Consider the following 27,910-nt stretch of genomic DNA (forward strand, 5'->3'; position numbering starts at 1 on the left):
ATACAGTCTCAGTTGGAGATTATAACAATATTCCAGTTTTCGGAATTAACATTTTTTTATACAAAGCACTGGGTACAGTCAAAAGCACGGGAGGGTGAGACAATTCACCAGAGTCAGAGCGGGGAGCAGAACAGAGAGACTGATGAAATACACTGCAGATTGGAGCAGCGGGCGGCAGGAGAGGTCTGCGAGCCATATGGGACCCTCACCTGGCGGCCGGGGATTGAACCGGCGCTGCAGAGGCTGCCGGCAGCTTTGCAACCCAGCACTCAACCGCTGCACCACCGGGGAGGCCCTTCTCTGCACTTTAAAAAGCAATTTAAATTCTGAAAACTTGACTCATTCACTACCTTTTCAAATACATTCTCCTTCCAAGCCTGTCCCATTGTTGGTCAAACACTGGTAGGGATCCTGGGTGGTTTGGTGGAAGGTGGTGAAATGTGCACATATCACCAAAAATGTCCAAAAAATTTAATATTTATTAAAAAATATTTTTAAAAAGCATTGATATTGAGTCACATGCAATTCGCTAGGGTACCAGGACCTGGTCTGAAAGGATTGAATGAACTTATTTTCAAGGAATCCCTGCACCCATCAGAAGCCTGCCCCCTGCACAAATTTCCTCTGTCCCATCTAAGAGGGGGGTCAAGTATTCCCCAGTGGCTCCTGTCATTGACCCAGGTCTGGATAGAAGACTCAGACTAAGAGGGTTACTGTCACTTCATTATGTCCATGTATCCATCTTCAACTCCACGTCCATATACTCCATATCCTAAGGGAACGTCCCTAAACTTCAGTACAAGGTGAGAGGATGTTTTTGTATGTATGTTCTGAGCATCCTCCACTTTGTCCCACATGTCCTAAATTAAAAATTTTTTCTAACCTAGGAAAACCCCATATTTTAATATTGCCATCATCTGCATAATAGTCATCAGAAACACAACACATATTTGCCTGATGACACATTTGCAGAAATGTGTCATACGTTGCTACCCTTGCCTTTCCATGAATAGGAGAATGATTCAATTTTATCTTCTCCCTGACGTTCCCATCAATCCTTTTGTGTTTTTTGTTAAAAAAATAATAATAACTTGGTTAGGAAATCAGTTAACCAAAAAGGAACCTTCTCATTTCTCTACTTCTGCTTTTGAAGGCTATAAAACAGGTGAAGGAGAAATTCGCAGCCACCATATCTCTTCACGGCACAAAAGGCCACTCTGGGATACCATACTCTCCAGCCAGTCTCCATTGCTAAGGTAGAGTTTCTAACTAACTCTTCCTTAAGACTAGGCCCTAAAGGCGTGTCTCTCTCTCTCTCTCTCTCTCTCTCTCTCTCTCTCTCTCTCTCTCTCTCTCTCCACCCCCTTCACTATTCCCCTCCCCTCTGCCTGATGCTGGCATTTTGGGCTAAACTGCCAAGTATATTGGAAGGCTATGACTTGTGAAAGAGTCTAACAGCTGAGAAATCAGTGTCAAATCCTCTGCTCCTATCGCCTAACCGATACGCTGTTGTTTGGGTTTGATTTAGCAAGTGCTAAATCAAAAGATGCTGCTTTCACACATTCACTCACTCATTCAAAGATTTTTTTTTCCCTAAGATTTATTTTTATTTATTTATTTATACAAGCACTGGGTACAGTCAGAAGTGCGGAAGGGTGAGAGAATTCACCAGAGCCAGAGCGGGGAGCAGAGCAGGCAGAAGGACAGAAGTACACTGCTAAGGGGAGCAGCGGGCGGCAGGAGAGGTCTGCGAGCCATGTGGGACCATCCTCCGGTGGCCGGGGAGCAGTGGGGATCGAACCGGCGCCGCGGAGGCTGTGGGCAGCTTCGCAACCCTGCACTCAACCGCTGCGCCACCGGGGAAGCCCGCATTCAAAGATTTTTGAATGCATGCCCTAAATTAGCTTATGAGGGAAACTTACAGATGAAGGCCATTCTTTTGGGGACTGACATGGCAGTGCTCACAGATTTTCTCCTCTTTACACAGGTTTCTGAAACAGCCATGGCAGCAGCTCCTGAACTTTCCAATGAAATGGCTTACCACAGGTCAGTGGGGAAACAGAGGCCAGGAATGTGAGCAGGGCTCCCCTGTCAAGAATAAAACTATCTGTGCTTGGAAACCGCATGTGTCCCCCGCCCCAAACTGCCTCTTGCAGTGGTAAGCAGGGTTCCAAGTTAACCTGGTTTAAGGACTGATTTCCCACTGTAAGCAGCCTTGGGACCCAGAGGACATCCAGACATTCTGCAGGAATGTCCTGCAGGTGGCGAACAAGAAGAAAAGATTCCAGGTGGGAGTACAGGGAACCCCTTGGCAAAGTTTAGCTTGAGTGAGGAGGGAAACATGGACTTTAACTGACTGTGGCTAGAAGTTAGGTCTCAGGATCCACCAGGAAGCACCGTCCCTACCTCCTGTACTGTTGCATGCATATCGCCAGGAACTTGCTGGCTGCAGGTAGCTTCAAGGGATGTGCTGTGTGCATTTTCCTCCTAACAGGAAAAACTTCTTGCAGAGAAGGAAAAATAAACTTGTCTAGGAGACACAACTGAAAAATCTCTTTTATTTTTTAATAGCAGCAGTGAGAATGACCGGTACTTCGAGGCCAATGGCCCCAAACAGATGAAGGTAAGACCACGAGCTTAGCTCTCACTGGGAATGGCTCAATGAAAAGGGTTCTGAGCCACTTTGTTCCATGGTATTTTACAGTCTCATCCAGTGTGGTAGATGCAGGCTGCACTGCATGCTCAGCTGGCCACTTTGCAGCTCCCACACCACCCCTCTCTCACTGAGCCTCGCTGGGGTGGCCATGCCTGCAGAGGGCAGGGGTGAATTACCATGGTGATGTTTGCTGCCTCCTGTTAGGAAGACAGCCAAGGCTTCAATGCAAATTCGATTCTCCTTTTAGAAGAGGAGTTCAGGCTATGCTAATCACTTGAGTCAACTCTGAGACTGGAGGAACTGACCTTGACAATAAGCATATGTCTGCTCCTTTTACGGGTACAATAGGTTTTTCCTGCTCCTTGGGCTGGAGCTTCTAACAAGATGCAGATGATGTAAACAAAAATACTGATTGGGAGTTGAAAGAAAATTGTTCACTTGCAGTTTGACCTTGGATAAGTCATCTCACCCTTTGGCCTCATCTGAAAGATACAGAGCTTGCACTAGATGCCCTGAGATCCTTGCATACTGCCAGTTTAGCTCTGACACATTGGCAGTGGCAGCTAAGTTCATCCCAGAGAATGAGTGGATGACTGCCAACTCTAAATGGTCACATTGACTTCCAACTGTCCCTTCCCTTCTGCATGATGCCTGCTAACCTTCCTAGGGGGCACAGGCACCATCCCAGTTAGGTCCACTGTACAGGTTATTACTGGTCCACACCCGCACTGTGGGGATGTCTTTCTGGCTTCTCCCCCACTATCTCTTCCAACTGCAAGTCTCTCTCATCTGGAGTCTCTGCTCTGGGTAGAAACTTCTCTCCCGCATGATTATCATGCCTCCAGGTAACCCTGGTTAAGTTTTAATTCAATTGCTATAAACAATGGGAAAGTGGGAACATATTTCACAAATAGCACCTACTTTTATAGTATTTGCAGAATGCTTATGAGATAGCATTTTTGAAAAAAATCAAAATATGTATAGAATAGTTGAAAAATTATTGAATGCACATAGATGCATTAAGATGGTCATTGCCATGAAAAATTAAATACAGGATGTTAGAGTATTGCGACACAAAAAGACGTAAAGTGTAAGATGATGTAAGATCACAGTTAGGTGGAGCATGTATAAAAAAAGACAAACAAGGTAGAACTAGGATTTATTCTAAAAGAACATCAACTATGGCATCAGAAAGCCCACATTCTGGTGTTAGATGTGCCTCTAACTTGCCACATGCGCTTGGGTAAGCCACTTCAGCTTTCTGAGCTTCTGAGAGACAAGAATTCCTCCTTAGAAACTCGGTGATCTCTAAGATTCTTTCCACATCTCTGTGCTCCAAACAGGGGTTATCTGAGCTGACCACCTCAACATATTCACTTTCTTGGTCTCTCCACAGCAATGCTTCCAAGACCTGGACCTCATTTCTCAGGAAGATGATGGCATCGAGTTCCAAATCTCCAGCCAGCTCTACAACAAGAAGTTCAGGCGGGTGGTGTCGATCATTGTGACTGTGGAGAAGCTGCGGAACATGCTCGTTCCTGACTCGCTGACATTCCGGAATGACAACCTCAGGAGCCTCTTTTTGTTCATCTTTGAAGAAGGTACTTTGTGAGAGCTGGGGGCAGATAGGCAATTTTTGGTGCCTTCCTTCCCATAGTCCATAACCCAACAGTTAACTAAACTCCCCCAAGTTAAAGTAAAGGTCAGATAAAGACACTTAGCCCTTGACAGCTGACTGCAGAACTGAAGCATTCAGAGGGGAAGGGAGTTGGGGAGGCGAGAGAAGAAAGAAAAGGGAGGACAATGGACTATGGGGGTGGACTGTGGGTGATTTGGTGGTGGGTGCATTATGGTAACTGTATCTGAAGGGGGGATTCACTTCCAAAATACTAGCAATAATGTAAGCCAACATTATCTCAATCAATCAATCAATCAATGTAGAAGACTCAGAGGAACTGAACTCAGACAAGAGGAAAACAGAGAAGTCAAGAAGCCAAATTAATCATCTCTTTAGTTGAAACTATTCTTTTCTATCATTATTATTATTATTATTATCAGGGTAACACTGGTTCACAATGTTGTCTGTATTCTAGAAGTATATTGGCAGTGGCAGCTAACTCACTACTCACATTTGCAAACCAATCAATCATTCTCAGAGTGATTTCTCTCACATTATCTCCTGCAATTCACAACGTCTCTGCTGGGCTAGTGTTCTCACTGTCACCATTGTGTATTTTTACATTGGTAGCTGTATTACTGACCCACAGCAAACAAGAGAACTGAAATTTGAATCTGTGCCATATAGCATAAGGTTCAGTGTTCTCACACACTCCAACATCCTCTCCACCAATGTCACAATTGGACGATACTGGGCGTGCTCAGATGTCCCTCTGGAAATGGAATTCTGCTGCCTCACATCATCACTGTGCCCTTCTGATTTCCCACATAAACAGCGTATGTGCTCCACATTTCAGAACCCATCCTTTGTGACGAGGATGATGACGATTTGTTGTGTGATGCACCTCCAAGATGGCTGAACTGCAGGCTCCAGGACATAGAACAAAAGAGCCTGGTGCTGTCTGATGCATGTCAGCTTCACGCTCTCCACCTCAGAGGAGAGTCTCTGGATCAACAAGGTAAATGGGGACATCCTGATTCCTTTCTTGGCCTCTGTCAGCTTGCTGATTCTCCACATTTTCAACAAAGTGCAACATCAAGGAAATGATCAACACAAATGAAGAAAATATATAGTAAAGAACATATGTTTTGTCATTTTCTAGCAATGATGCAAACTCTTTCTCTCAGCACATCCATTTTTCAGCAAGAGAGGGGACTTTTAGAATAGGCTGCTCACGCACACCCAGGGCCATTGTCATGCCAAGTCATTGAAAGCTAGTGCAGTTTCAGTGTTTCCACAGAACGGGGTCATTTGATGGACATGCCCTAACTGCCTGTGGGTTCTTTCTTCCGTTACTGAGGTTGAAATTACTATGGTGAAGAGATAATATGTCCATCTTCATTCCTAACCTTACCCCGTTAGCCCTAACATCCTTCCCACCCAATACCAGATAATTCCATGTGGGGAAATTTTACTGACAAGCAGGAACTTATATCTCTCTATTGTAAGTGGCAAATGTTTCCAGTCTGGGAAGCCCATTCATTGTGGGGATCTGCCTGGCACCTTGCCACTATGGCTGAAGCCTGTGTGCAGGGGTACAGCCTGGCGAGCAGCTGAAAGGAGCAGCCTGATCACACCCAAGGCTATCGCCCTTAAAAGGCAGCATCAGTTGGGGTGAAGCTTCCTGTCCTCAGCCAGGACAGGATGATCCTGTGTCTTTAGAACTGTGTTGTGAGTGTGGTCTTGGGTCCTTCAAGTGAGACAGCTGTGACTAAGACTAAAATGAGTGTTTCTTTGGCGACACTTTCCCCAGCCAAGCCTCTCCTCTCCCAAGTTCTTCCCACTTGCTGCTCTAAGCTGCTGAAACAGATCTGATACCTGATTTATTTTGGGTCCCACTTTATCTCTTTCCTTGCTTTTCACACTGTTCTGTGCATGCAGATAAATACATCACCTGCCAGTGACATGATAACTTCCTTCACTCTTCAAAAATTAGGCCTTCCTAATGCTTCATTGCCAATGAGATGAGACACTAAGAACCCCTAGACTTTCTGTGGGGAAAATCAGAATCAACCAAGTGACCCTGCTGTTACTATGAGAAGTTGTCTGCCAGTGGGTCACAGGATTTGAGTGTACACCCCTGCAGGGGACACTATAGTGTACAGGGCCTGGGCTTGGGGTCCAGTTGAGCCAACCTTTCACTGCTGTGTGTCCCTGACCATGAAGTCCCTCCTTTCTCCAGTGGTGTTCTGCATGAGCTTTGTGCAAGGAGAAGAAACCAACAACAAGATACCCGTGGCCTTGGGCCTCAAGGATAAGAATCTGTACCTGTCGTGTGTGATGAAAGATGGAAAGCCCACCCTGCAGCTGGAGGTGAGTGAGTAGCAGGGACTAAAGGCCCTACTCAGGCTCCTCCGAAGCACCCCTAGTGCTCACTCACTGCTAAGACAAACACCTTCCCCCCTCAGAAAGTCAGGGAGCAGACTTATTTGATAATTTTGCACAAATGTAAATAAATTTAATGGAATTGTTAAATGCATGCAACTTTCACTGCCACCACAGAAAATTAAATCATTTTGCTGAAGTTCCTATGTCCTGCTATTGTTCCCACCTCCAACAGATTATACAACATACAGGATGGAAGAATTGTAGATTTTTAGGCTGTTCCATGGATGGATCACACTTTGAGGGATTCATCCATTCAAAATGCTCCTGTATCATTATCTCCACTCACTATCTCCACTCACCTCCCAAACACCCTCCCCCAATAGCCAGTGTGCCCATAAAAGTCTCATACCCAAGTTGATGTCATTCTCACCACAGCCATAAGGAAAAATACAGCAAAAGCCCTTGGAAGCTTTAACCTAACTCCTAGAAGTTTTAACCTAATTTTCACTTTTTTAAAAAATATGCCCACCTATATCATTCTTTCTGGCATTCCATATTAAATCTCAAAAAGGTTAAGAATTACTTCAACTACCTTATAGAAAGCTGGGGTCACAAAAATAACTTAGGATTCTGGCCCCTCATCCTGCTCATCGGTTTCCTCTCCAGTTGACCCAAGAACATATTTCCCAGAATGTCTTTGTCTCTTCCCTCACAAAAGTTCTTCCTTCTGTTTTGCTACAGACGGTAGACCCCAAAATGTACCCAAAGAAGAAGATGGAAGAGAGATTTGTCTTCAATAAGACAGCAATCAAGGAGCATTTTGAATTTGAGTCTGCCCAGTTCCCCAACTGGTACATCAGCACCTCTCAAGCAGAACAAATGCCCCTCTTCCTGGGAAACACCAGAGGCAACCAGGATATAACTGACTTCTCCATGGAAGTCATCTCTCCTTAAAGAGCCAGACAGAGAGTCCCCATGTGCAGAATGACCCATGGGGCTCCAGGAGGGGAGTATAAGGGTTTTGAACATGGCTGTAGGCCAAACATATCCAATTGGTGCCCAGTTGCCATCCGTGTATTAGTGCCCACCAGACAGGAGGAAGGTCCCCTTCCTCCCGGGCCAATCTCAGACACCCCCACCTCTGCTAAGCCAAGCTCCTCTTGTCTCTCTTACTCACTCAAAGTCAGTCTGGCAGAAACCATTACCCTCTGTCCTTTGTTTCCTGCTTCTGGAACCACTTAACTATTTATTTATTTATTTATTGAGGGTTTAGTCTATTTAATTCAGGAAGTAGCAGTGTCTGTGAAAGAACCCAGTCTTCACTATCTATTGATTCAATTTTATTTGGCCTAGTGTGTCATCTTTATCTTTAATCTTTACTTTACCAAGACTGAAAATAGATAAGCTCAGATGATGATCGTATTGCTTCCATGATTCTGAAATAAATTTCACTGAAAAAAATACTTCTACCTGGTGAGAGACTTTTTTTGAATGTGCCACCAAAGAGTAAATATAAGTGGGTCTATGAGGGTTCTCCTTGGGGAGCTGGAAGCTGATCCCTCATCACTGAGTGATACAGATAACCTCCACCATGTCCACGGCTTGCAAAGACATGCCCTCCAGCCCTCTTCATTTCTGTATTTCAACAAAAAGGTATTTAGTGCACAAGTTTCATCTGAAAAACAGGATCAGTTGATTAGTAGTAGTAGTAATAGTATTAATCATTATAGGGATTAGTAAGGGTTAGGAGTAAGAGCTGTCAATTTCTCTATTTATTTATTCAATATGTATTAAACAAATGTTCTGAATTAGGGGCTGGTAATATAGAAAGAGAAAGGTAAAGTTTCCTAGGTAGATAGGGCAGGTAGATATATACAAGCAAAAATAACCAGTAGAGGTAGGATAAAATAGAAGAGGAGCAGTCAGGGAAGAGTGACAAGACCCTCTGTGAAGGCCAGAGGATCAAGGATGATGACATGTGAGTCAAGTCTAAAAGGCTGAACAGGAGTCCCCACACAGAAAGTGCCGCAGACTTGCACAGCAGTGAACGATGAGGCCGTCTCAGGGTTGAGAGACTGCACAGGATGGTCAGGGATTCGGTTAAAGAAATGACAAACAGACACACTTCAAGAGTGAAAATCTGAGTGTAATTTAATTTGAGTTGGTGACCAGTATATATATGTTTTCTAAAAGCGTAGGAATGGCGAATATCAGTGAAGAAATCAGCTTGCTTATAGGTTTAGCTTATCATTGACAGGGCAGTGATTTACATCTGGACTCAGGTGCATTCCTAAGTAGTTAGGCTATTAATTTTTCTTTTTGTTTTGTATGATTACTTTTTGTTTTAACTACTCACTACCATTAAATTACTATTAATTAACACGGGTGAATTTTACTTTTCACAATGTAATATTTTTATCATTAAGATTAATACTAACGGCCTCCCCGGTGGCGCAGCGGTTGAGCGTTGGGTTGCGAAGCTGCCCGCGGCCTCTGCGGTGCCGGTTCGATCCCCGGCTGCTCCCCGGCCACCGGAGGAGGGTCCCACATGGCGCGCAGACCTCTCCTGCCGCCCGCTGCTCCCCTCAGCAGTGTACTTCGGTCCTTCTGCCTGCTCTGCTCCCCACTCTGGCTCTGGTGAATTCTCTCACCCTCCCGCGCTTCTGACTGTACCCAGTGCATGTATAAACAAACAAACAAACAAACAAATAAATAAATAAAAAACATGCCTTTAAAAAAAAAAAAAGAAATGTTTGAGTTTTTTTACAAGAAGAAAGTATTTATGAATTACTAATTCTTTTTTTTTAACTCCCCTGCATTAAATTGTTCAAAAGGCTTTGGGTTTCAACTCCTGGATCTGATCTAAAGATTAAAATTGACCTTCCAATGGTTCTTCTATTCCTGTTTTGGGGCCAAGTACTCTCCCTGAAAACAGCCCTTTATCAGCTTTGGCGGTGAGACCATTGCCTCTGGAAAACTGAGGAATACAGCAGGGAAGGGAGTGGGAGGGGGTCAAAACAGGAGAGGGAAGAGCACAAGGGAATAAGGTGATGGGTCCCGGGTGACAGGGTGGGGCGAGTACTGTGGAGTCTACACCTAAGGGGAGAAACCAATTACTTCTCAAAAATGAACAATGATGTAAGAAAATAAATTAAAAAAAAAATTTTAAATAGAATTAGAAAAAAAACAGAAGAAGAAATGGCCATTTCTAAATGGAAAGAGCCAGATGATTGCAGTGGTGAGAGCCAGCGTCCTCCCACCTCAACCAAACACAAGAAATACAACCAAAGTAGAAAGTCTTTCCAATGGAACGGGAAGTCAATTTGCTCCTCCAGCAGGTAACACACCTCGCCTAACACAGATCCTGCTAGCTTTCCAGATCCTGTGGACCTAGAGAGTAGGAGGCCAGTGCTTGTGATTGTGACTTGATGTCTAGGGTTCTGTGACAGGCAGTCCACTGGGCTAGGGTGTGTCTTACCCTGTAAGCTGATGCTGGAGTAAGCAAGTGTCAAATGGCAGAAGGTGAATGGTACAGTGGTGGGGGCATATCTGGTCTGAAAGGCAGGTTGAGGAAGGTTGACTACTGCAACATCTTGGTCAGAGGTGCAGGGCTAGGTCAGTGTGTCTTCTGTGCAGACCTCCTTCCCCCTCTCTGAAACTTTGCTGAATTACTCCCAAACATCTGGTTCAACTGGAAGCCAAGGTGAGCACAACTCAGGAAACTGGTGTGATGCCACAGGTGCAGAACCAGTCAGAGACTCCTCCCAGTTCTCAGCACATATCATCTACATCCTGGCTCCTAGATTGACAGTTGTGAAGCAAGATGAGTCATTAGAGTGCCCTTACCAAGCCCCCCAACACAAACACACACACACACACCACGAGTCCAGAAGCATTGATTTTCTTAATTGTGCAAGCATGACTATTTGCTTACATGAACAATCATGAAATATTCAAATCTCTCTCTGAAAGCAGTTCACAAAACCATGAAATGCAGCATTTGGACCAGAAAAGGTAGGGCTAGGGGAGGGCAAGGAATGTCCTGGGGAAGACAAGGAGGCTGCCAGGGGTCTGGGGCCTTGTTGTTTCTAAGATTTTACTTTCCAGCAAATGGGACAGCTGGGAATAGAGGGGCTCAAGTGAGGCCTATGTCTGGGCAAGTGGAGACCAAGGGTGAGTTGTGACTGGGACTAAGCCACCAGTCTCTTCCAAGTCCTGATCTTTCCCACAAGCTACGTGAAAAGGCCGATGCTTCTCTTCTGGTCCCTCATCTCTACTGCCTGTGCCCCAATCCCATCAGTCTTCAGGGACAAAAAAAGCTAAGAAATCCTTCATCTGTCTGCTGAATGGGGCCCTGGGGTCAGGAAGTGTCCGTCAAAGGAGTCTCAGTCACCATCTGAGCATCCTGATGCTGTAAGTCAAGATAGAGAAGCACCTGGCCAGAAGGGGCCATGTAATTTAGTATGCGAAGGGGCCATGTAATTTAGTATGTAATTTAGTATGGATATGGATGAGTCCTTGGAGCAGAGGGAAATGTGGAATCCAGGCACACACAAGAGCATCTACACACACTACGGTTTGACTTTAAATAAAAGATATCAGAAAGAAGGACCTCCCTGGTGGCGCAAGGGGTTAAGACACAACCTATGAAACTGTCCACAGCCACTGCAGCACAAGTTCAATCCCTGGCCAGGGAGCAACCCACATGGTGCAGCAGACCTCTCCTGTCTCACCTGCTGTTCCCCTCAGCAGTGTATTTCAGTCAGTCTGCCTGTTCTGTTCCCCGCTCTGTCTCTGGTGAATCCTCTCACCCGCCGTACCTCTGGCCTGTACCCCAGCTCTTGTATGCATAAATAAATAAATCTTTAAAAAAAAAAAAGATATCAGAAAGACATGTCAAGTGGCAACTGTGCCTCAGTACCCTCCAGCCTAGGGATCGAGACCCCTATTTCAAATAGATTATGTTCTTTTGATGCATCACCCACTGGGGGCCTCACCACCATAAAAAAATTCCAATTTCCTTCCCAAATGGCCCTTTCAGGGTCCTAATCTTCATAGGGTATTGGTTTTCCAGTGTTTTAGCTTACATAACCCCTGAAAGAATTAATTAAATCTATGACCCAATACATATTTTGGTTAATATAAAAATTTTTCATTGTAATTTTAAATAATTAGTTGCAAATGTTATCACTTCTGGAATATTGGAAATACTGATACTTTAAAATAAAACTGTTACATCACTTTTGTAAATATAACCAATGGAACCCAGTATCACAGTGATTGTTTCTTATTGTTCATCCATCTAAAAAATGTGAATGAACTTTTCTTCAACAATCAGAAATTTTTACAAAATTCCCTTTTCTCCTTGAATTAATACTTCCATTTCCCCATGAAACTTTATATTGATGTAATATGTTAAACTTGAAAGTATTTTACTGATGATCCTATGATACTTCTTTGCAACAATAAAATGCATTTTTTTATATTTTTATATAACCATAATGTTAATTTCTTCATTCACATAGACTGAATCATCATTACAATTATTGTTATTACCTAATTCATCAAAATAATACATAAACATTATATTATAAATGTTCATTTTTATTAGCAATGTATCTGGATAAGATGAAGCTTTTGAAAATTATTGCATATATTTATATATTACTCATAATTAGAATGAGCACTCAACATCAATCCTATTCTATTTTGACATTTTCTTTTCTTTTTTTTTTTAAGATTTATTTATTTATATAAGCACTGGGTACAGTCAGACACGCAGGAGGATGAGAATTTGCCAGAGTCAGAGCGGAGAGCAGAGCAGGCAGACTGACGAAGTACACTGCTGAGGGGAGCAGCGGGCGGCAGGAGAGGTCTGCGCGCCATGTGGGACCCTCACCCGGTGGCCGAGGATAGAACCGGTGCTGCGGAGGCTGCAGGCAGCTTCGCAACCCAGCGCTCAACCACTGCGCCACCGGGGAGGCCCTATTTTGGCATTTTAAATATAAGCTCTGGGAGAACTCATAATATAAGTAATAAGTAGATGGAAATTAAAGGAACTTTATCATAGCAACGTCATTCAGTTCCTTGAAATCCTTCTGAGTTATTTGCCAATATCACATAATCATCTATCATCAAAAGTTACGTCTAATGACTAATCAACAACTTAATTAGGTCCTCTTTCAGTCGGAAGTAAAGAAATGGAAACCATCAGACACACAAGAGTCCCTGAGTCCTTCACTGGACAAGCAGGTATTCCCTTTGCCCCAAGTCCCCAGAAACCCTGATACCGCCAGGGCAATGTGACTTCCTAAGATTAATGTGTGGAAAACCTGCTGTTCTGATCTCCTGTCTCTGATTTTTACAGTTTTATTATAACATGTTTTGGAGAAGATCATTTTGGATTGAAATTATGGAGTGACCTATTAGTTTCATAAAACTGGGTATCAAGTCTCTCTCTAGGTTTGGGGAGTTTTCAGTCATTTTTTCTTTAAATACTTTCTGCCCTTTCTCCTTCTCTGATCCAATGATACATAAATTGTTTCTCTTAATGGTGTTACATAAGTTCCATAAGTCTTTCTTCACTGCCTTCATTCTTTTTTCAATTCACTCCTCTGACTGGATAATTTCAAATGATTTGTTTCCAAATTCACTGATTCTTTACTCTGCTTGGCCCAGTCTGTTGTTGAAACTTTCTACTGAATTCTTCAGACAGTCATAGTACAATCACACATCTCTTAACAGCAAGAATATATTCTGAGAAGTGTGTCATTAGGCAATTGCATTATTGTGCAAACATTATGGTGCCAGCAGTAAATTCAGCACCATCGTTGGGTTCACCCTTTATTTTTTTTCTAACATAAAAATAGACTTCTTGCTTTGGTTGTGATTGTCATGGGTGCTAACAGGAAAACACCCTATACTGGTCTTCAAACCAGATCATTAAAAGTTTCTTCATATGTAATATAGTCCCTTCTTGAGTTTTTGTTAGTTTCATTGCTTTCAATGAAGCAGATCCTTTAACAGCATTTGTTCTTGTTCTTCAAGATCATTCTGTGCTGGACTGGAACACACCTGAATGTGGAGGAATAGCCATCACTGACATTTTACTTTTGTTGTCTTTAATATTTTTAATTTTGTTTCCAGGTCAATCACTTCATGTGGCTTCTTACTGGCAACATTAGCAGTGGTCTTTGTACCCTTAAGCCATGATGAACACAACAGCATGAGATTAAATCGAGCACAAGAGAAAACAATGTTGGCAAGAGATGGAGAGGCAGCAAACAAGAGATGTATGAGGTCGGTGCCAACATAAAACACCAGGACTTTATAACAGCTATGACATCTCCAGTCAGTAGGACTTTGGAGACCATCCTCACTGTATATATGGTCTATCAATGACCTAAATGTTCATCATGCAGTGAGTGACTACATACATTAGCTCCAAAATATGCTTGGTTCTCTTTTATGTTTTCTAACTCTTTGTTGAACTTCTTGTTTTGCTCTATATTACTTTCCTGATTTCGTTAAATCATTTGTATATCCTTGTTGTTACCTGAGCACCTTTCAAAGAATGGCTTTTTAATCCTTTGTCAGGCAATTCTTGCATCTCCATTTATGTAGGGTCAGTTACTAGAGGTTTCCTTTGGAGATATTATGCTTCCCTAATTCTTTATAATACCTGAGCTTCATAGGTATCTGCACATTTGAAGATGCGGTCACCTCTAAAAGATTTTAGGGACTCATTCTGGTAAGAGAGTAATGTCACCTGTGTATGGGTGCTTGCTAGAATGTGCTGCAACCCCAGGTCTAGAGGCAGGGACTCACTGCAGGTCTACACAGATGCCTGTGGTGTGACAGGGGCCAAGTGCAGATAGACATTTAGTGGTGGGGGTCAGAGCCAGCAGCAATGACCTGGGCCATCTGCAGGTGTGCTGGAAGTTGCAGAGGTCTGAGGGTTGGCATGTAACCCTGTGGGTTCAGGGTCTACTCAGGAACACAGGCATGGTAGTGGAGTTTGGTGAAGAGAGTTGGGCTGGTGCAGAGCTAGAGGGTCTAGCCTGATGGTGAAGGCCAGTGACAGGAGACAAGACCAACCTGAGCTCACAAGCAGCTGTGGGTGCCCTGGCTGTCAGTGTGCACTCCTGTGACTATGAGGTCTTCCCACAGATTTGCACAAAGCAGTGAAGACAAGTGGTAAGGGTCAGAATAGGGCATTCAGGTACACAGCTGGGGGAATGGGGAGGACTAGTTGCACATGACCCTAGTGACTAAAGAAAGAGACAAATTCAGGCCCATAAAAAGCTGTTAAGGAGGTGGCTGTCAGTGTGCCCTTCTATGGTTGAATATCTCACTTGGGTGCACACATGGTAGTAGAGAATGATGACAACACTGAGGTTGGTAGCTGGAAGGGCTCACCTCAGCACATACACAGTCATTCAGCTTCTTCATTCTAGGCTGGCACTGTGCACTCACACAGCCACAGAGAACTGGGAGAATTCAGGCCCCAGGTTCTCCTGGGAGCAGAGAGCAGGAAGCTGGGAGGAACTTAGGCAGCAGTTACCCAGGACATAAACAGCTGTGAAATCTGTAAGGGTTCCACAGCAGATGGGCTGTCTTTTGTTTCTTAGGAAGTGAAAGTTTCAGGGGCTTCTGCAGGGCAAGTCCCTGGGAACTGCAGTCAGCCCTGCTGTATGGCTAATTCTAGGAGCCCCTGCTTTCCTTCCTTTTTATTCCTGTCCCTAGACATCTCTAGACATCCAGCTTTGCTGTTCTCCACATGGGATGAAACAGAAATAGGCCTTCATGCAGTGTCCCAAAAGGCAAGGGAATCTGGTAGCTGATCCTGCTTTTCCCTTCGGAGAGAGAACTCTAACTGGGGAGATCCTTCTTGGCACTAAGTAATGCCAACCTGGAGGACAGGATGATTCAGGAAGGATAAAACTGTTCTTCCTTCCCTTGTTGTGCAGTTATTCTCTAGCTTTTTGTTCCAGTGTGTTGCTGAAGTTTCTTAAGTGGACTGCCAAGTTTTCCCAGAGCTGCTTTTGTTCATGAATAGGCGTATTATTGTTGATCTTTGTGGGAGGACAGAGGTTAGGCTCTCCCACTTTACCATTCTGGTGACATCACCTCAATGATCCATTTTTATTATTATTTTAATTTTGGAGTTACGCCTCCATATGTGCACATGTTCTAATTTTAGATGAGGAAATTAAAGCCAAGAGGATAAATCATATAAGGAAGTTCAATATAATGTCTGTCAAGCACCAATCCTGGGCCACATCCTGTTCTGGGCGCTGGAGACACAGGAGGGAATATTTTAATGTGTGCAGACAGATGATGACAACTAAGAAAATAAATTATTTCAGTTGAAAGTAACTGCTGTGACAGAAATAAAACAGAGTGATGTGACAGAGTTGAGAAGGGGGCTCTTGAATAAGCTCATCATGTAAAGTTTCTCTTAGGAAATGACTCTGAATTAAATTATAAAAGACAGAAGGACCCAACCATGGAAAGAAAGAGCAATCCAGACAGAACAGTAAATATCAAGTTTCCAAGGCAGCAATAAGCTGGATGAGTTCAAGAAAAAACCAGAAGGTCAGTATGGCTGGAGTATAATGAGAAAGGGGAGAATTGATGTTGTACAGGAAAGTGCTTCGCAACTGACCTTCTGGGAAAAAAACAAAAAGCCTTGCTTTGTAGCATTTACCAGTCTCCAAGGTATGAATGCTCCCACCACAGCCAACTTTAAGTTCCCAAGGCAAAGTCTGAAAAAGATACACACACACCAGCTCTCATGACCAGGAGACACCACTGAAGGGGGTATGAGATAAACCTAAAAGACAAATAAGAGCCGCCTTCACCCAGATTCCATAAGCCATCCTGAGGAATCTGCACGTATTCCAAGGTCATTGGGAAACCACTGGAAGATTTTAAGTAACATTATAAGATTGTGCTTTTTAAAAATATTTTTCTAATCACTGTGGGGGGATGGACTGTGCAGGAACAAAAGTAGAAGCTGAGAGACCAATGAGTAGGCTATTGTACCTACTATCCAGGTAAGAGAGTGGTTTAACTACCATGCATCCAAGCCTCTCTAGTTGATGAAGAAAGAAAAAGAGATTATGGACAGTAATTTAGAGGATAATTAATGGTCATTCTAGTGGATTGGGTGTTGGAATGAGGAAAAAAAAATGAATCAAAAATAACTTCTCAGATTTTTTGTAAGAGTAACTGAGTAAATCTTGGTGCCATTTACTGAGGAAGACCAGGAGAGAGACAGGTTTAAAGTTAGTGGTTTCTCAAGGATTCCCTTTTGGACCAATTAGATATGCAAGTGAAGATGTCAAAGAATCAGATAGATATGCAAAGCTGAAGCTCAGAGAACACAGACAGGAAATTTAAACTTAGGAATGGATGTCAGCAAACATAAGGTAACTGGAGCCACAGGACTAAATAAGACCTTCTGAGAAGAGGATGGACCCTGACATGGGCATTGAGAAGCATGAGAGAAGGAGCCAGCAAAAGTGACTGAAAAAGGCAGCAAGAAAAAGTAAAGAAAACCAGGGGAGTGGGGTATCACAGAAATCAAAGCTGGGAAGCATTCAAAAGGGAGGGAGGTGCTACAGACCTCTCCTGCAGCGCCTGCTGCTCCCCTCAGCAGTGTATTTCGGCGGTCTGCCTGTTCTGTTTCCCGCTCTGGCTCTGGTGAATTCTCTCACCCTCCCATGCTTCTGACTATACCCAGTGCTTGTATAAATAAATAAATAAATAAATCTTAAAAAAAAAGAAAGGGAGGGAGCGCTCACGTGTGTTCAGAGCCACGGACAGAAAAGGAAGACGGGGAAGTGGCCACTAGATGGAGGTCAATAACAGCTGAGGCATGAGTGTCTCAGAAAAATGGTGGCCACAGAAGAACCACAAGAGTAGATGAAGAAGGAATGGACAGAGTGGATGTGGAGACAGCACATAGAAGTGCCACCCTCGGGCCTCCCCAGCGGCGCAAGGAGTTAAGCACCGCACTATGAAGATGTCCGCAGCCTCTGCAGCATGAGTTCGATCCCCGGCCAGGGAGCGATCCACATGGCACAGCAGAACTCTCCTGGCTCGCCCGCTGCTCCCCTCAGCAGTGTATTTCAGTCAATCTGCCTGTTCTGTTCCCCGCTCTGTCTCTGGGGGATCCTCTCACCACCCAGTTCTTGTATGCATAAATAAACGAATCTTAAAAAAAAAAAAAAAGAGGAAGAAGTGTCACCCTCTGGGAAGGGACACTAGTGAATTTCAACATCTACTTAAATACAGTCTCTGTTGGGTTCACATGGGCCCACAGCAATCTGCACACGTGGATGCACATACACAGTGAAACTTAATTCTCAGATGAATGAATAAAAATTTAAAGTTATAGAACACTTTAAATACACAAAGTATTTCCATTACCTATTAACATACACTAACAGGCTAGCAAAGTGTTGTCTGGGCATTTTGCCAATTAGAAATTATTCAGTCTGTTTCAGTGCATACAGGGAAGCAATCTGTATAACATATGATTTGGTTAAAATTAAAATAAGATGCTCCAAACGTACTTCTTTTCTCTTAAGAAGCTTAATATTCTCCCCTGAAATTCAACTGCAACTATTCAATTTGTTAGCCAAGCCATCTTCTTTATAGGTAAAACACAGGTAAAGTTCAAGACCTGTCTTGGTGATAACTAACTCCAAATTAGTGAGGTACAAATTACTGTATGCATGTGCATGTAAAGAAGTCCTTAATTTTCAAAGATGATAGTAATGGGTGGGTGGGTGTGTGTGTGTTACACCCAAAGCTAATGTGATCATTAAAATGCGTTGCCCAGTAACTGTAGCGATATAACAAACAGAATTGCATTCTTGTCATCTTGCTTTGACAGTGAAAATGAAGACTACAGTTCTGAGATTGACCAGCTCTCTCTGAATCAGGTAAGTTAAGCAAATGACTGTAATTCTTATGGGGTTACTATTCCTTTTTTAAAGAATTTTTTTTTTTTTTTTATAGAGGCATGTTTTATTTATTTATTTATTTGTTTGTTTGTTTGTCTTGTTTATACAAGCACTGGGTACAGTCAGAAGCCCAGGAGGGTGAGAGAATTCACCAGAGCCAGAGCGGGGAGCAGAGCAGGCAGAAGGACTGAAGTACACTGCTGGGGGGAGCAGCGGGGGCAGGAGAGGTCTGCACGCCATGTGGGACCCTCCTCCTGTGGCTGGGGAGCAGCCGGGGATTGAACCGGCGCCACAGAGGCCGGGCAGTTTCGCAACCCAGCACTCAACCGCTGAGCCACCGGGGAGGCCCTACTATTCCTTTTTTAAAAAAAAATTGAAGTAATAAGGCACTATACCATGTTTCAAGTGCATTACTGAAAATCGACCTGTATATAAACGACAACAGGTTCACCACTAAAAGTCCAGTTCTTTCCTTCACCATACCACAGCTCCTTTGCCCTGATCTGCCAGCTCCCTTCCTCTCTTCCCTCCTGGTGGCCACTAATTGGTTTTATCATCCAAAGGCTTATTTTGGTTTTATTCAGTTTATCTCTTTGGGATTACTGTTCTTATGCGGTAGTTTCTCCACCAGATACTTTTGTTTATTCTCACTGGAGGTCCAGAGACATGTTTTTCTTCATTGTGAGACCAATTCCCTTCTACACTAACAGTTGATTAACACTTCATGTTTACCCGATTTCCCGGAATAGAGCAGAACTCTCCTGAAACCCCAAGAGCTGGAGTCTCTCGGGCCAGGCTTCATCAGAATGTTACTTATGCTATCCTGAGTCAGCCCCTTGGTCACTTCACTAGGGAGTCTGTCTCCTATACTCAAGTGCCATGGCCATCCCCTCTGGCACTAACTCTAGAGTTAGAGATCGCTCTCCAAATGGAATAGCGCCTGATGTCAAGGTAGAAGGAGCAAGTTAACTGAAATGAGAAATCTGCAGCTACTCACCAAGCTGTGTTCTTTTGCGAGGAGTTTGCAAATAGGCCATGTAAGGACTACCTGGCCTTTTCTCGCACTGACTGTAAAATTATTCCCAAAGAAATATTTCTCAAAGATTTGAGTACTGCCAAGTACACATTTAACCTCCTGAGAGGGAATTAACTAGAAGGCTACCACTCACTAAGATCACTTGTAAAACCGTTTCATTTGAGAGTCTACAGGCAAAATGACAAGGTCTTCCCAAGGGATCACAATTCCCTTGCAGAGCAAAGCTGAAAGAAAGGAAGGGAGAGAGGGAGGGCAGAAGACACAGGAAAGGGAGGGAGGGAGGCATAGAGAGAGGAAAGAAGAGGGGACTGGAAGGGGGTAAGACTAGTGAAACATGGGTTATTACCCAAAACCAAAAGGGAGATCCTTGTTAAGTCTGTTGCATAAAATTCAACTGAAAAAGTCTCACTCAGTGGTTACAAACAGCCTCTCAGTTTCCACTGTCCATCCTCACAGAAATCCTTTTATGATGTAAGCCACGATGCAAGACATGACCCACTTCATGAAGACTGCAGGGATAAAGTTCAGTCTCTGAGCACCTCCGAAACCTCTAAGACGCCCAAGCTTGCCTTCAAGAAGAATGTGGTAGTATTTTCAGCCAATAGGAAGATTCTAAAGAAAAGGTTGAGTTTAAATCACTTCATCATTGACCATGACCTGGAAGCCACTGCTAATGATATAGAAGAAGGTAAGGGGTCCAGTACAATAATATCCTTGTTTTACACTTGAGTAAACTGAAACAATACAAGGGGAAATAAAACGTGCAGTCATAGTAACAAGAGGGCAACCAGGCTAAATCTGATAACTACAGGAAGCAAAATGAATGTCCCCTTCTCCAGTGGGGAGAAGGCAGCGATGATGGCGTGAGTGTGGGGTGTCTGGCTCACAGCTCATTTCCTGATCATGGTGGAAAGGCCGTGTGACTTTGAGCCTTTCTGCAGAAAGCAGTTATGTAATGCCAATGGGTGACCACTTCCAAGCCCACGTGTTAACTATGTCTCTTCTACAAGTTCCTCAGTGTTTCTGTGTTGTTTCCTCCACTGTAAAATGGAGGTAATCAGAGCCTCTACTTGATATGAGGATTAAATGAGGAAATATATTCACAAACCATGGGCTAGAACAATGCCTGGTGCACAGTAAGCAAATGTTTGCTGCTGCTGTTTTTGTTACTAATACGGCCTTTTTAATACGTACACTACTAATTTATTAATGCTGCATAATTCTCTCTGAACTTCAAAACAATCCTACATTTTCATTTAAGAGGTGAGGAAACTAAACTCAGTGAAATAGTAACCTGCCCAAAGTCACATACTATGTAGGTAGGAGAGTATCAACAAACTCAACAATAAAAATCATGATTTTTCTCTCCTCCTTTACTGTACAAGCCTCCATGTGAATAATAAACCAATATTTTTAGTATAAGGGATTTTTAAGACAACAGCTCAGCACTAATACATGTTCATCTAGAAAATTGGAAAATATAAGAAACAAGAGTCATTCATGATATCACTCAAACTTTGCCACTGCCACACCACGGTACGTTCCTTAAAGTCTGTTCTGTATACAAACACACACGAACAAAGATATTTAACATTATTAGGATCATGTAACATACAATTTTTTTTTTATTTCTATATTCCCCATACAATTGCAACCCCCTTATTTTGACCCCAAACCCTCCTTTCCCTGCTCCACCCCATACTGTGTCTCTGGTTTATAGTTGTTTGTTGATTTTGATTTTTTCTTTCTTATAGTTATTCTTTTTCCTGGTCCCTTATTTAGGTTTTTTAGATTCCTGCTATGAGTGAGACCATCCGGTATTTTTCTTTTTCTTTCTGGTTTTATTTCACTGAGCATGATCCCTTCCAGTGCCATCCATATTGCTGCAAATTGCATGTGTTTATCTTTTCTAAGTGCTGAGTAATATTCCATGGTGTACATGTACCACATCTTCCTGATCCAGTCATCTATTTTTGGGCATTTGGGTTGTTTCCAAAGCTTAGCTATTGTAAATAGTGCTGCTAGGGGTGCAGGTGCTCTTTGGAATTGATGTTTCTGTGTCCTTTGGGTAAATACCTAGGAGTGGAATTGCTGGATCCTATGGAAGCTCTATCTTTAGTAGGTTGAGGAATCTCCACACAGCTTTCCATAGTGGTTGGACCAGTTTGCACTCCCACCAGCAGTGCAGGAGAGTTCCTTTTTCTCCACATCCTCGCCAACATTTGTTGTTGCTAGTTTTTTTAATATGTGCCATTCTCACTGGTGTGAGATGGTATCTCATTGTAGTTTTGATTTGCATTTCCCTGATTGCAAGTGATGTTGAACATTTTTTCATATGCCTGTTGGCCATTTGCATTTCCTCTTCGGAGAAGTTCCTTTTTAGCTCTTCTGCCCATTTTTTGACTGGATTATTTTCTTTGTTTGTGTTGAGTCTCATCAGCTCTTTGTAGATTTTTGTGATCAGTCCTTTATCATTAGTGTTGGGTGCAAAAATGTTCTCCCAGTCGGAGGGGTTTCTCTTGTTTTGGTTATTGTCTCTTTTGCTGTGCAGAAGCTCTTTAATTTGATGTAGTCCCAGCTGTTTATCCTTGCCTTCACTATCACTGCTTTGGGTGATGGGTCTATAAAGATGTCTTTGAGGTGCATGTCATGTAGTGTTTCGCCTATATTTTCTTCTATATATTTTATGGTTTCAGGTCTTATGGCTAGTTCTTTAATTCATTTTGAGTTGGTTTTTGTGCATGGTGTAAGGTAGTAGTGAAGTTTCATTCTTTTGCAGGTAGTGACCCAGTTTTCCCAGCACCATTTATTGAACAACCTTTCTTTGCTCCAGTGCATATACTTTGCTCCTTTTTCAAAGATTAGCTGACCACAAATCTGTGGGTTTATTTCGGGGTTTTCTATTTGGTTCCATTGGTCCATGTGTCTGTTCTTGTTCCAGTACCACACAGTTTTGATTATTATGGCTTTGTAGTATAGTTTGAAATCTGGGAGAGTGATGCTTCCATTCCCTTCTTTTTTTTTCAGGAGGGTTTTGTCTATTCAGGGTTTTTGGTGGCTCCATATGAATTTCATCAATATTTTTTTCTATTTCTTTGAAGAATTACATTGAAATTTTAATTGGAATAGCATTGAATCTGTAGATTGCTTTTGGTAAGATGGCCATTTTGATAATGTTAATTCTTCCAATCCATGAGCAGGGGATGTCTTTCCATTTTTTTGTGTCTACTTCTATTTCTTTTAACAGTGTTTTATAGTTTTCTTTGTATAGGTCCTTTACTTCTTTTGTTAGGTTTATTCCCAAATATTTGACTTTTTTTTGTTTCAATAATAAAAGGAATGGTTTTCTTGATTTCTTCTTCTTTAGATTTATTGTTTGTGTATAAGAAGGCTACTGATTTTTGCATGTTGATTTTGTATCCTGCCACTTTACTAAACTGATTGATTAGGTTAATTAGTTTTTCTGTAGAGTTTTTGGGGTTCTCTATGCATATTATGATATCATCTGCTAATAGTGATAGTTTGACTTCTTCCTTGTCTGTTTGGATTCCTTGTATAACATACAATTTTTAATCCAACTTTTTTCACTGAGCAGTTTAGCAAGGACACTTACATCGAGTGCCCTTATTTCATCATTATAAGTAATGCAACGAGTGTTTATAGGGAGGGGGTCTTCAATAAATGTAGTCACCACTGGAAAAAAAACTATGAATATCCATATCAATGAATCTTCATGTCTATCAGTATTAGAATCCTTAGAATAGATTCCAGGAAGTAGAATTACTCAGAACCATGAGGATTTGTGAAGCTATTGATAACACTAGGTAGCAGACATTTAAACCTGCACCCTGAGTGACATATATAATTCTTAATATCTTCACCTTTTTCTCAGGGTGCATTCATTTGAAATATAGATGGGGAATACTATGAGTCTCCCGGCTACTTAGAAACCTCCAAACCAACCCAAAATGAAAAAGCTACACAAGTAATCTCTTAATAAGACCAAGCAACTGCCTGAGGAATCAAAGTTTGAAAGCAAAATCAATTAAGTAACACCAAGGATAATCCTAGAGTCAGTTCTGCTGCTGCTTGGGTTATTTCACTTCTTTCTGTTTCCTCAACTCAGTTATTCCTATAACCCCTCCATGGCTACTTCGGTGCTTGTATTAGAACGGTTGTCTCATCTGGGTTTGTATCTTGACATTAATCTGAACTTGTGGTAATGGTTTTAGAAATCATCCAACCCAGATCAGTATCTTACAACTTTCAGAGCAGTATGGAGTTCACCTTTGGGAGGAAAATCAAACAGAGGTGCATCATGAACAATGCCCTCAATGAAAGCGTGATTCGATCCGCACCAGGTCAGCGGTACCTCAGGACAGCTGCACTACAGAACCTGGATGATGCAGGTAAACGCCCAACACTGTCATATTCCTCTCTTGTTACTTCCTTTTTTTTTAATTTATGCATTGAATAAATTAATGTAGGTGTAGGTCGAGGTGCAAGGGGTGAGAGGATTCACCAGAGACAGAGTGGGGAGCAAAATATCTACTGAAATACGAGCCCCAGGCAACACAGAAGAATGGCAAGCACCAGGAATCTAGAAAAATTTATTATTTGATAGTAGAAATCTTGAAGGAAATAAGAAAGTAACATGGGGCTTCCCTGGTGGCATGGGCTTTGAGTCTCAGTGCTATCATTCCTACGGCCTGAGTTCAATCCCCAGCCAGGAAGCTAACCCATATAGCGCAGCAGGCCTCTCCTGTCTTGCCTGCTTCCTTCTTTACTTTCCAGAGCCATCTTCATGAAGAGAATCCAAGGTTATGTTTCTTTAAAGCATATCCCAAACCTGGATTCCTATGCATTAATAATTTTACAGCTCTTGCTAAGCATTGTTCTCTCAGGAAAGCTATACAATTTATTACTATCAACAGCCACACATGAGTGGAAGTTTCCCTAAACCTCTCCATTTTAAGTCATTATGAACTAATGACCTCACAAACTGCAGGTTTTTATCTCATTAGCGTAATTGCAAGGGCTTCAACAAATACTCAGCCTGATATGCTTACATATCAGTAGAAGATTCTAAATTTTCTGTGACTCTAAGAATCTCAACATTCAACTAAGTTCTAAAGACATTAACCAAGTATTTACCTGCCTGTGATGTCACAATTATTGTGAAGATACCAAGATATATACTATTCCACTCGTAGCACTTACACATACTTCACTCTACACACATACGCTACAAAAACACTCGATTTTCTACAAATACAATGAATCTAATCTATTTTTGTTTTTCTTTTTGCCAGTGAAATTTGACATATATGCGTACAGATCACACGAGGATTCTCAATTTCCTGTGGCTCTAAGAATCTCAGACACTCGCTTCTTTGTGAGTGCCCAAAATGAAGGTCAACCCATATTGCTAAAGGTCAGTTATTCTCAATCTCTAATTTACCCTCTTTTAGAACTACACATTTGTAAATGAAACCACTAGGAAGTAAATGATATTCACAGGGTAGCACAGAACTCCTCTTTCCACACAATCTCCACCTGCCCACCTGTCCCCCCATCCTATTTCTCACCTATCCCCAGAAAATATTCTAGGCAGGATTTGTGAGAGATAAAGTAAAATGGAGATGGGAAGAGTAAATGAAAGTAAATTGTTTCCTGCCTTCTTTTTCTTTTCCCTGCCTGATCCTACTCCTCTCCTATCCTACAGCATCCACCTATTCTTCTGATCGTTTATCTTTGCTAATGTCTATCTGATCTGTGTGATAGGAGACATAGGATTATGGGACTTTCCTCCCAAAAACTCAAATAATCTGAGCCTCCCCTGGTGGTGCAGCAGTTGAGCAGGGGCTGTGAAGCTGCCTGCAGCCTCTGCGGTGCCGGTTCGATCCCCGGCCACCAAAGAGGGTCCCACATGGTGCGCAGACCTCTCCTGCCATGCCCGCTGCTCCCCTCAGCAGTGTATTTCGTCAGTCTGCCTGTTCTGTTCCCCACTATGGCTCTGGTGTATCCTCTCACCCTCCCACGCTTCTGACTATACCCAGTGCTTCTATAAATAAATAAATAAATCTTTAAAAAAAAAAAAAAAACCTCAAATAATCTGATTTAAATCAAGAGGATTAATCACCTACAATGGGCACAAAGCCAAAAGCTGGCTGCCAAGGCTCTAACCTGGCCTTCTGGTTCTGATGACTCTGTCCTCATTGGGGCCAGCATTATTCCTCAAGCCAGTGCAACCTCCACTTCCTTCCCTCTTCCCCCCAAAAATACACACACATTATCACCCTAGCCTTAGTTTTCTCCACTTATAAGTATGTGATTGTTATTCAGTAAATGTATAATCTGACCCTCCCTGCCCCACCACTGCCCTCAATTAGGACTTAGGTGTGCACATGTGTTTCTCTCCCTTGATCAAGTGAGATGAAAGTGATGTCAACAGAGTAAGGCTGTAGCGTCATTCATTAATTCATTCAACAAGAGTTAGGTATTGGGAGTCTTCTATTTTACAAACACAATACTAACATTTATGTAGAGAGTGGGGAGTCAACGTGCCTAGTTTTATAGAACAGACACAGACAAGAGATAGCCAAACAGCCAGCAAAAAAATGCAAAGTGCTATAAAGAAAATGAAGCAAGGAGGAGGTAGAGAAAAATGGAATGTGCCATTTAGATAGAGTGGCAGGGGCAGAGCTCCCTAGGAGATGAAACCTGCTAATAGAAGGGAGCAAGTCATGCAACGGGGAGCATGGCAGGCATTCCAAACAGAGTGCACCCAAGCCCTGAGCATCAAGAACTTCAAGACCAGCTTCAAAGATCAAAGGAGGTGGAGCACTGTGAGGAGGGAAGAGAAGTAGAGGCTACTGTTTGCAGAGCTTTGCATTGAATTTCATTTGGAATAATGAAATCATTACCTTTTCGTTAGAAAAGGCATTAAAAGGTTTCAAACAGGGAAGTGTTATGCCTTCACTCATATTTTCTAAAACGGAGACTAGATAAGAAGGAAAGCATCAGAGAAAGCACGGAGCCCATTAGGAGGTTCTAACAATAGTCATGGGTGGGAAATGGTGGGCCTGGTGGAAAGATTCTGGTTGTATTTTGGAAATGGAGTCAATGGGAGGAAGGGGAGAAACTCCATTTACTGCAATGGAGAAAAAACTGAGAGGAATAGGTTTGAGAAATAAGATCTTTGCTGATATTGACAACCCCAAGGAAACCTCAAAAGGATATTTAGTTGCTTTAGACGAAAGAAGAGTAGAAGAAAACACCTCAATATTTCCATGAAGTTATCATTAGATTCTATTAACTACAAGAAAAGTTCACCCAAAAGCGATCACAATTGTCAAAATTGTACTGAAAGGATCCAGTGTTATATACCTGGGAAGTTTTGCGTGGGGTGAGTGTGTACATACACACACATGCACACACCTTTTTATTTTTTTAAACCTTCAACTGCTTATTTAAACATGGAGATAAATTATTTTCCAAAAGGCATGATTTACACACTCAGGAAGCAAAATGCTTAGAGGTTTAGAATCACTCAGGCTCAGATTTGATGCAAAATGTCCTGTGCCTATGTTGAAGGCAAGACAAGAACAATGTTTCACCCCTACCCACCGTGCAACAGCAGGACATTAGTGTCATAGGCAATCTTCGTGACTAATTTCAAATTCTCTCCAGTTAAGTAAGGAAATATACTTAGTCAAAAAGACTGAGCCATACATCTAATAGGCATGTAATAAATACTTGCTGAATGAACAAATGAATGAAGAACTCATCATATTACAAAGTCATAGTCCCATAGTGCTATGTTCTCACGAGGGTCAAATGCCAAGCGGTTGAGCTTCAGTTCTTTTTCTAGCATCATCTTGTTATCTGACCAGATCTCTGTTCTCCTTATCATAGGAGATGTCTGAGACACCCGGAATGATCAAACAAGAGACAGCTGAGGCCAGCCTCCTCTTCTTCTGGGAAAGTGATGACTTGAAGAGCTTCTTCAAGTCAGTTGCCAATCCAACATTGTATCTTGCCACGAAGGAAAATGAGCTGGTGCACCTGGCACGTGGAAAACCCTCTAGTGTTGATTTTATGATACTGGAAATCTAGTCTTGACTCTGAAGTCAATTAAACATGTGATGTGTAGACAGTCTGTATGTACCATGTACATGAAGCAGTCAAATTCTTCACTCTTAGTCATTTGCTGAGCATGTGCTGAGACTTTATAA

At 42.4% G+C, this 27,910-nt stretch overlaps 2 protein-coding genes and 1 long non-coding RNA gene across 5 annotated transcripts in view; 2 read left to right on the forward strand and 1 right to left on the reverse strand.

Annotated features, from left to right (window-relative positions):
• Window positions 1-27,910, reverse strand: part of LOC129146976 (uncharacterized) — a 103,091-nt gene that overhangs the window by 35,020 nt on the left and 40,161 nt on the right. The window lies entirely within an intron of this gene.
• On the forward strand, window positions 1,173-8,110 carry IL1B (interleukin 1 beta). 2 transcript variants are annotated; one of them, XM_037527812.2, is made up of 7 exons: window positions 1,173-1,256; window positions 1,988-2,046; window positions 2,572-2,623; window positions 4,053-4,257; window positions 5,131-5,292; window positions 6,517-6,647; window positions 7,404-8,110. In XM_037527812.2, exons 2-7 carry the CDS (start codon window positions 2,003-2,005, stop codon window positions 7,614-7,616), a joined length of 807 nt encoding a protein of 268 aa, XP_037383709.1. In that variant the 5' UTR covers window positions 1,173-1,256; window positions 1,988-2,002; the 3' UTR covers window positions 7,617-8,110. The 2 variants fall into 2 exon arrangements, with proteins under 2 accessions (XP_037383709.1, XP_037383710.1); XM_037527813.2 differs by having other exon boundaries at window positions 2,575-2,623.
• On the forward strand, window positions 10,208-27,910 carry LOC119259186 (interleukin-1 alpha-like). 2 transcript variants are annotated; one of them, XM_037527810.2, is made up of 7 exons: window positions 10,208-10,365; window positions 13,809-13,961; window positions 18,568-18,616; window positions 20,130-20,361; window positions 23,927-24,082; window positions 24,986-25,107; window positions 27,591-27,888. In XM_037527810.2, exons 2-7 carry the CDS (start codon window positions 13,888-13,890, stop codon window positions 27,789-27,791), a joined length of 834 nt encoding a protein of 277 aa, XP_037383707.1. In that variant the 5' UTR covers window positions 10,208-10,365; window positions 13,809-13,887; the 3' UTR covers window positions 27,792-27,888. The 2 variants fall into 2 exon arrangements, with proteins under 2 accessions (XP_037383707.1, XP_037383706.1); XM_037527809.2 differs by having other exon boundaries at window positions 10,320-10,365; window positions 23,906-24,082; window positions 27,591-27,910.

This window comes from Talpa occidentalis, unplaced genomic scaffold, assembly GCF_014898055.3.
Source record: "Talpa occidentalis isolate TD23 unplaced genomic scaffold, MPIMG_talOcc4v2.1 talOcc4.5, whole genome shotgun sequence".
Classification (NCBI taxonomy): domain Eukaryota; kingdom Metazoa; phylum Chordata; class Mammalia; order Eulipotyphla; family Talpidae; genus Talpa; species Talpa occidentalis.

Bases quoted from the DNA above. Each gene is read 5' to 3' on its own strand.
- IL1B (XM_037527812.2), top strand. From the start codon at position 2,003: ATGGCAGCAGCTCCTGAACTTTCCAATGAAATGGCTTACCACAG. The intron at 5,293-6,516 runs GTAAATGGGGAC...TCCTTTCTCCAG, and splicing joins AGAGTCTCTGGATCAACAAG to TGGTGTTCTGCATGAGCTTT. The intron at 6,648-7,403 runs GTGAGTGAGTAG...GTTTTGCTACAG, and splicing joins AGCCCACCCTGCAGCTGGAG to ACGGTAGACCCCAAAATGTA.
- LOC119259186 (XM_037527809.2), top strand. From the start codon at position 13,888: ATGAGATTAAATCGAGCACAAGAGAAAACAATGTTGGCAAGAGATGGA. The intron at 24,083-24,985 runs GTAAACGCCCAA...TCTTTTTGCCAG, and splicing joins ACAGAACCTGGATGATGCAG to TGAAATTTGACATATATGCG. The intron at 25,108-27,590 runs GTCAGTTATTCT...TCCTTATCATAG, and splicing joins GTCAACCCATATTGCTAAAG to GAGATGTCTGAGACACCCGG.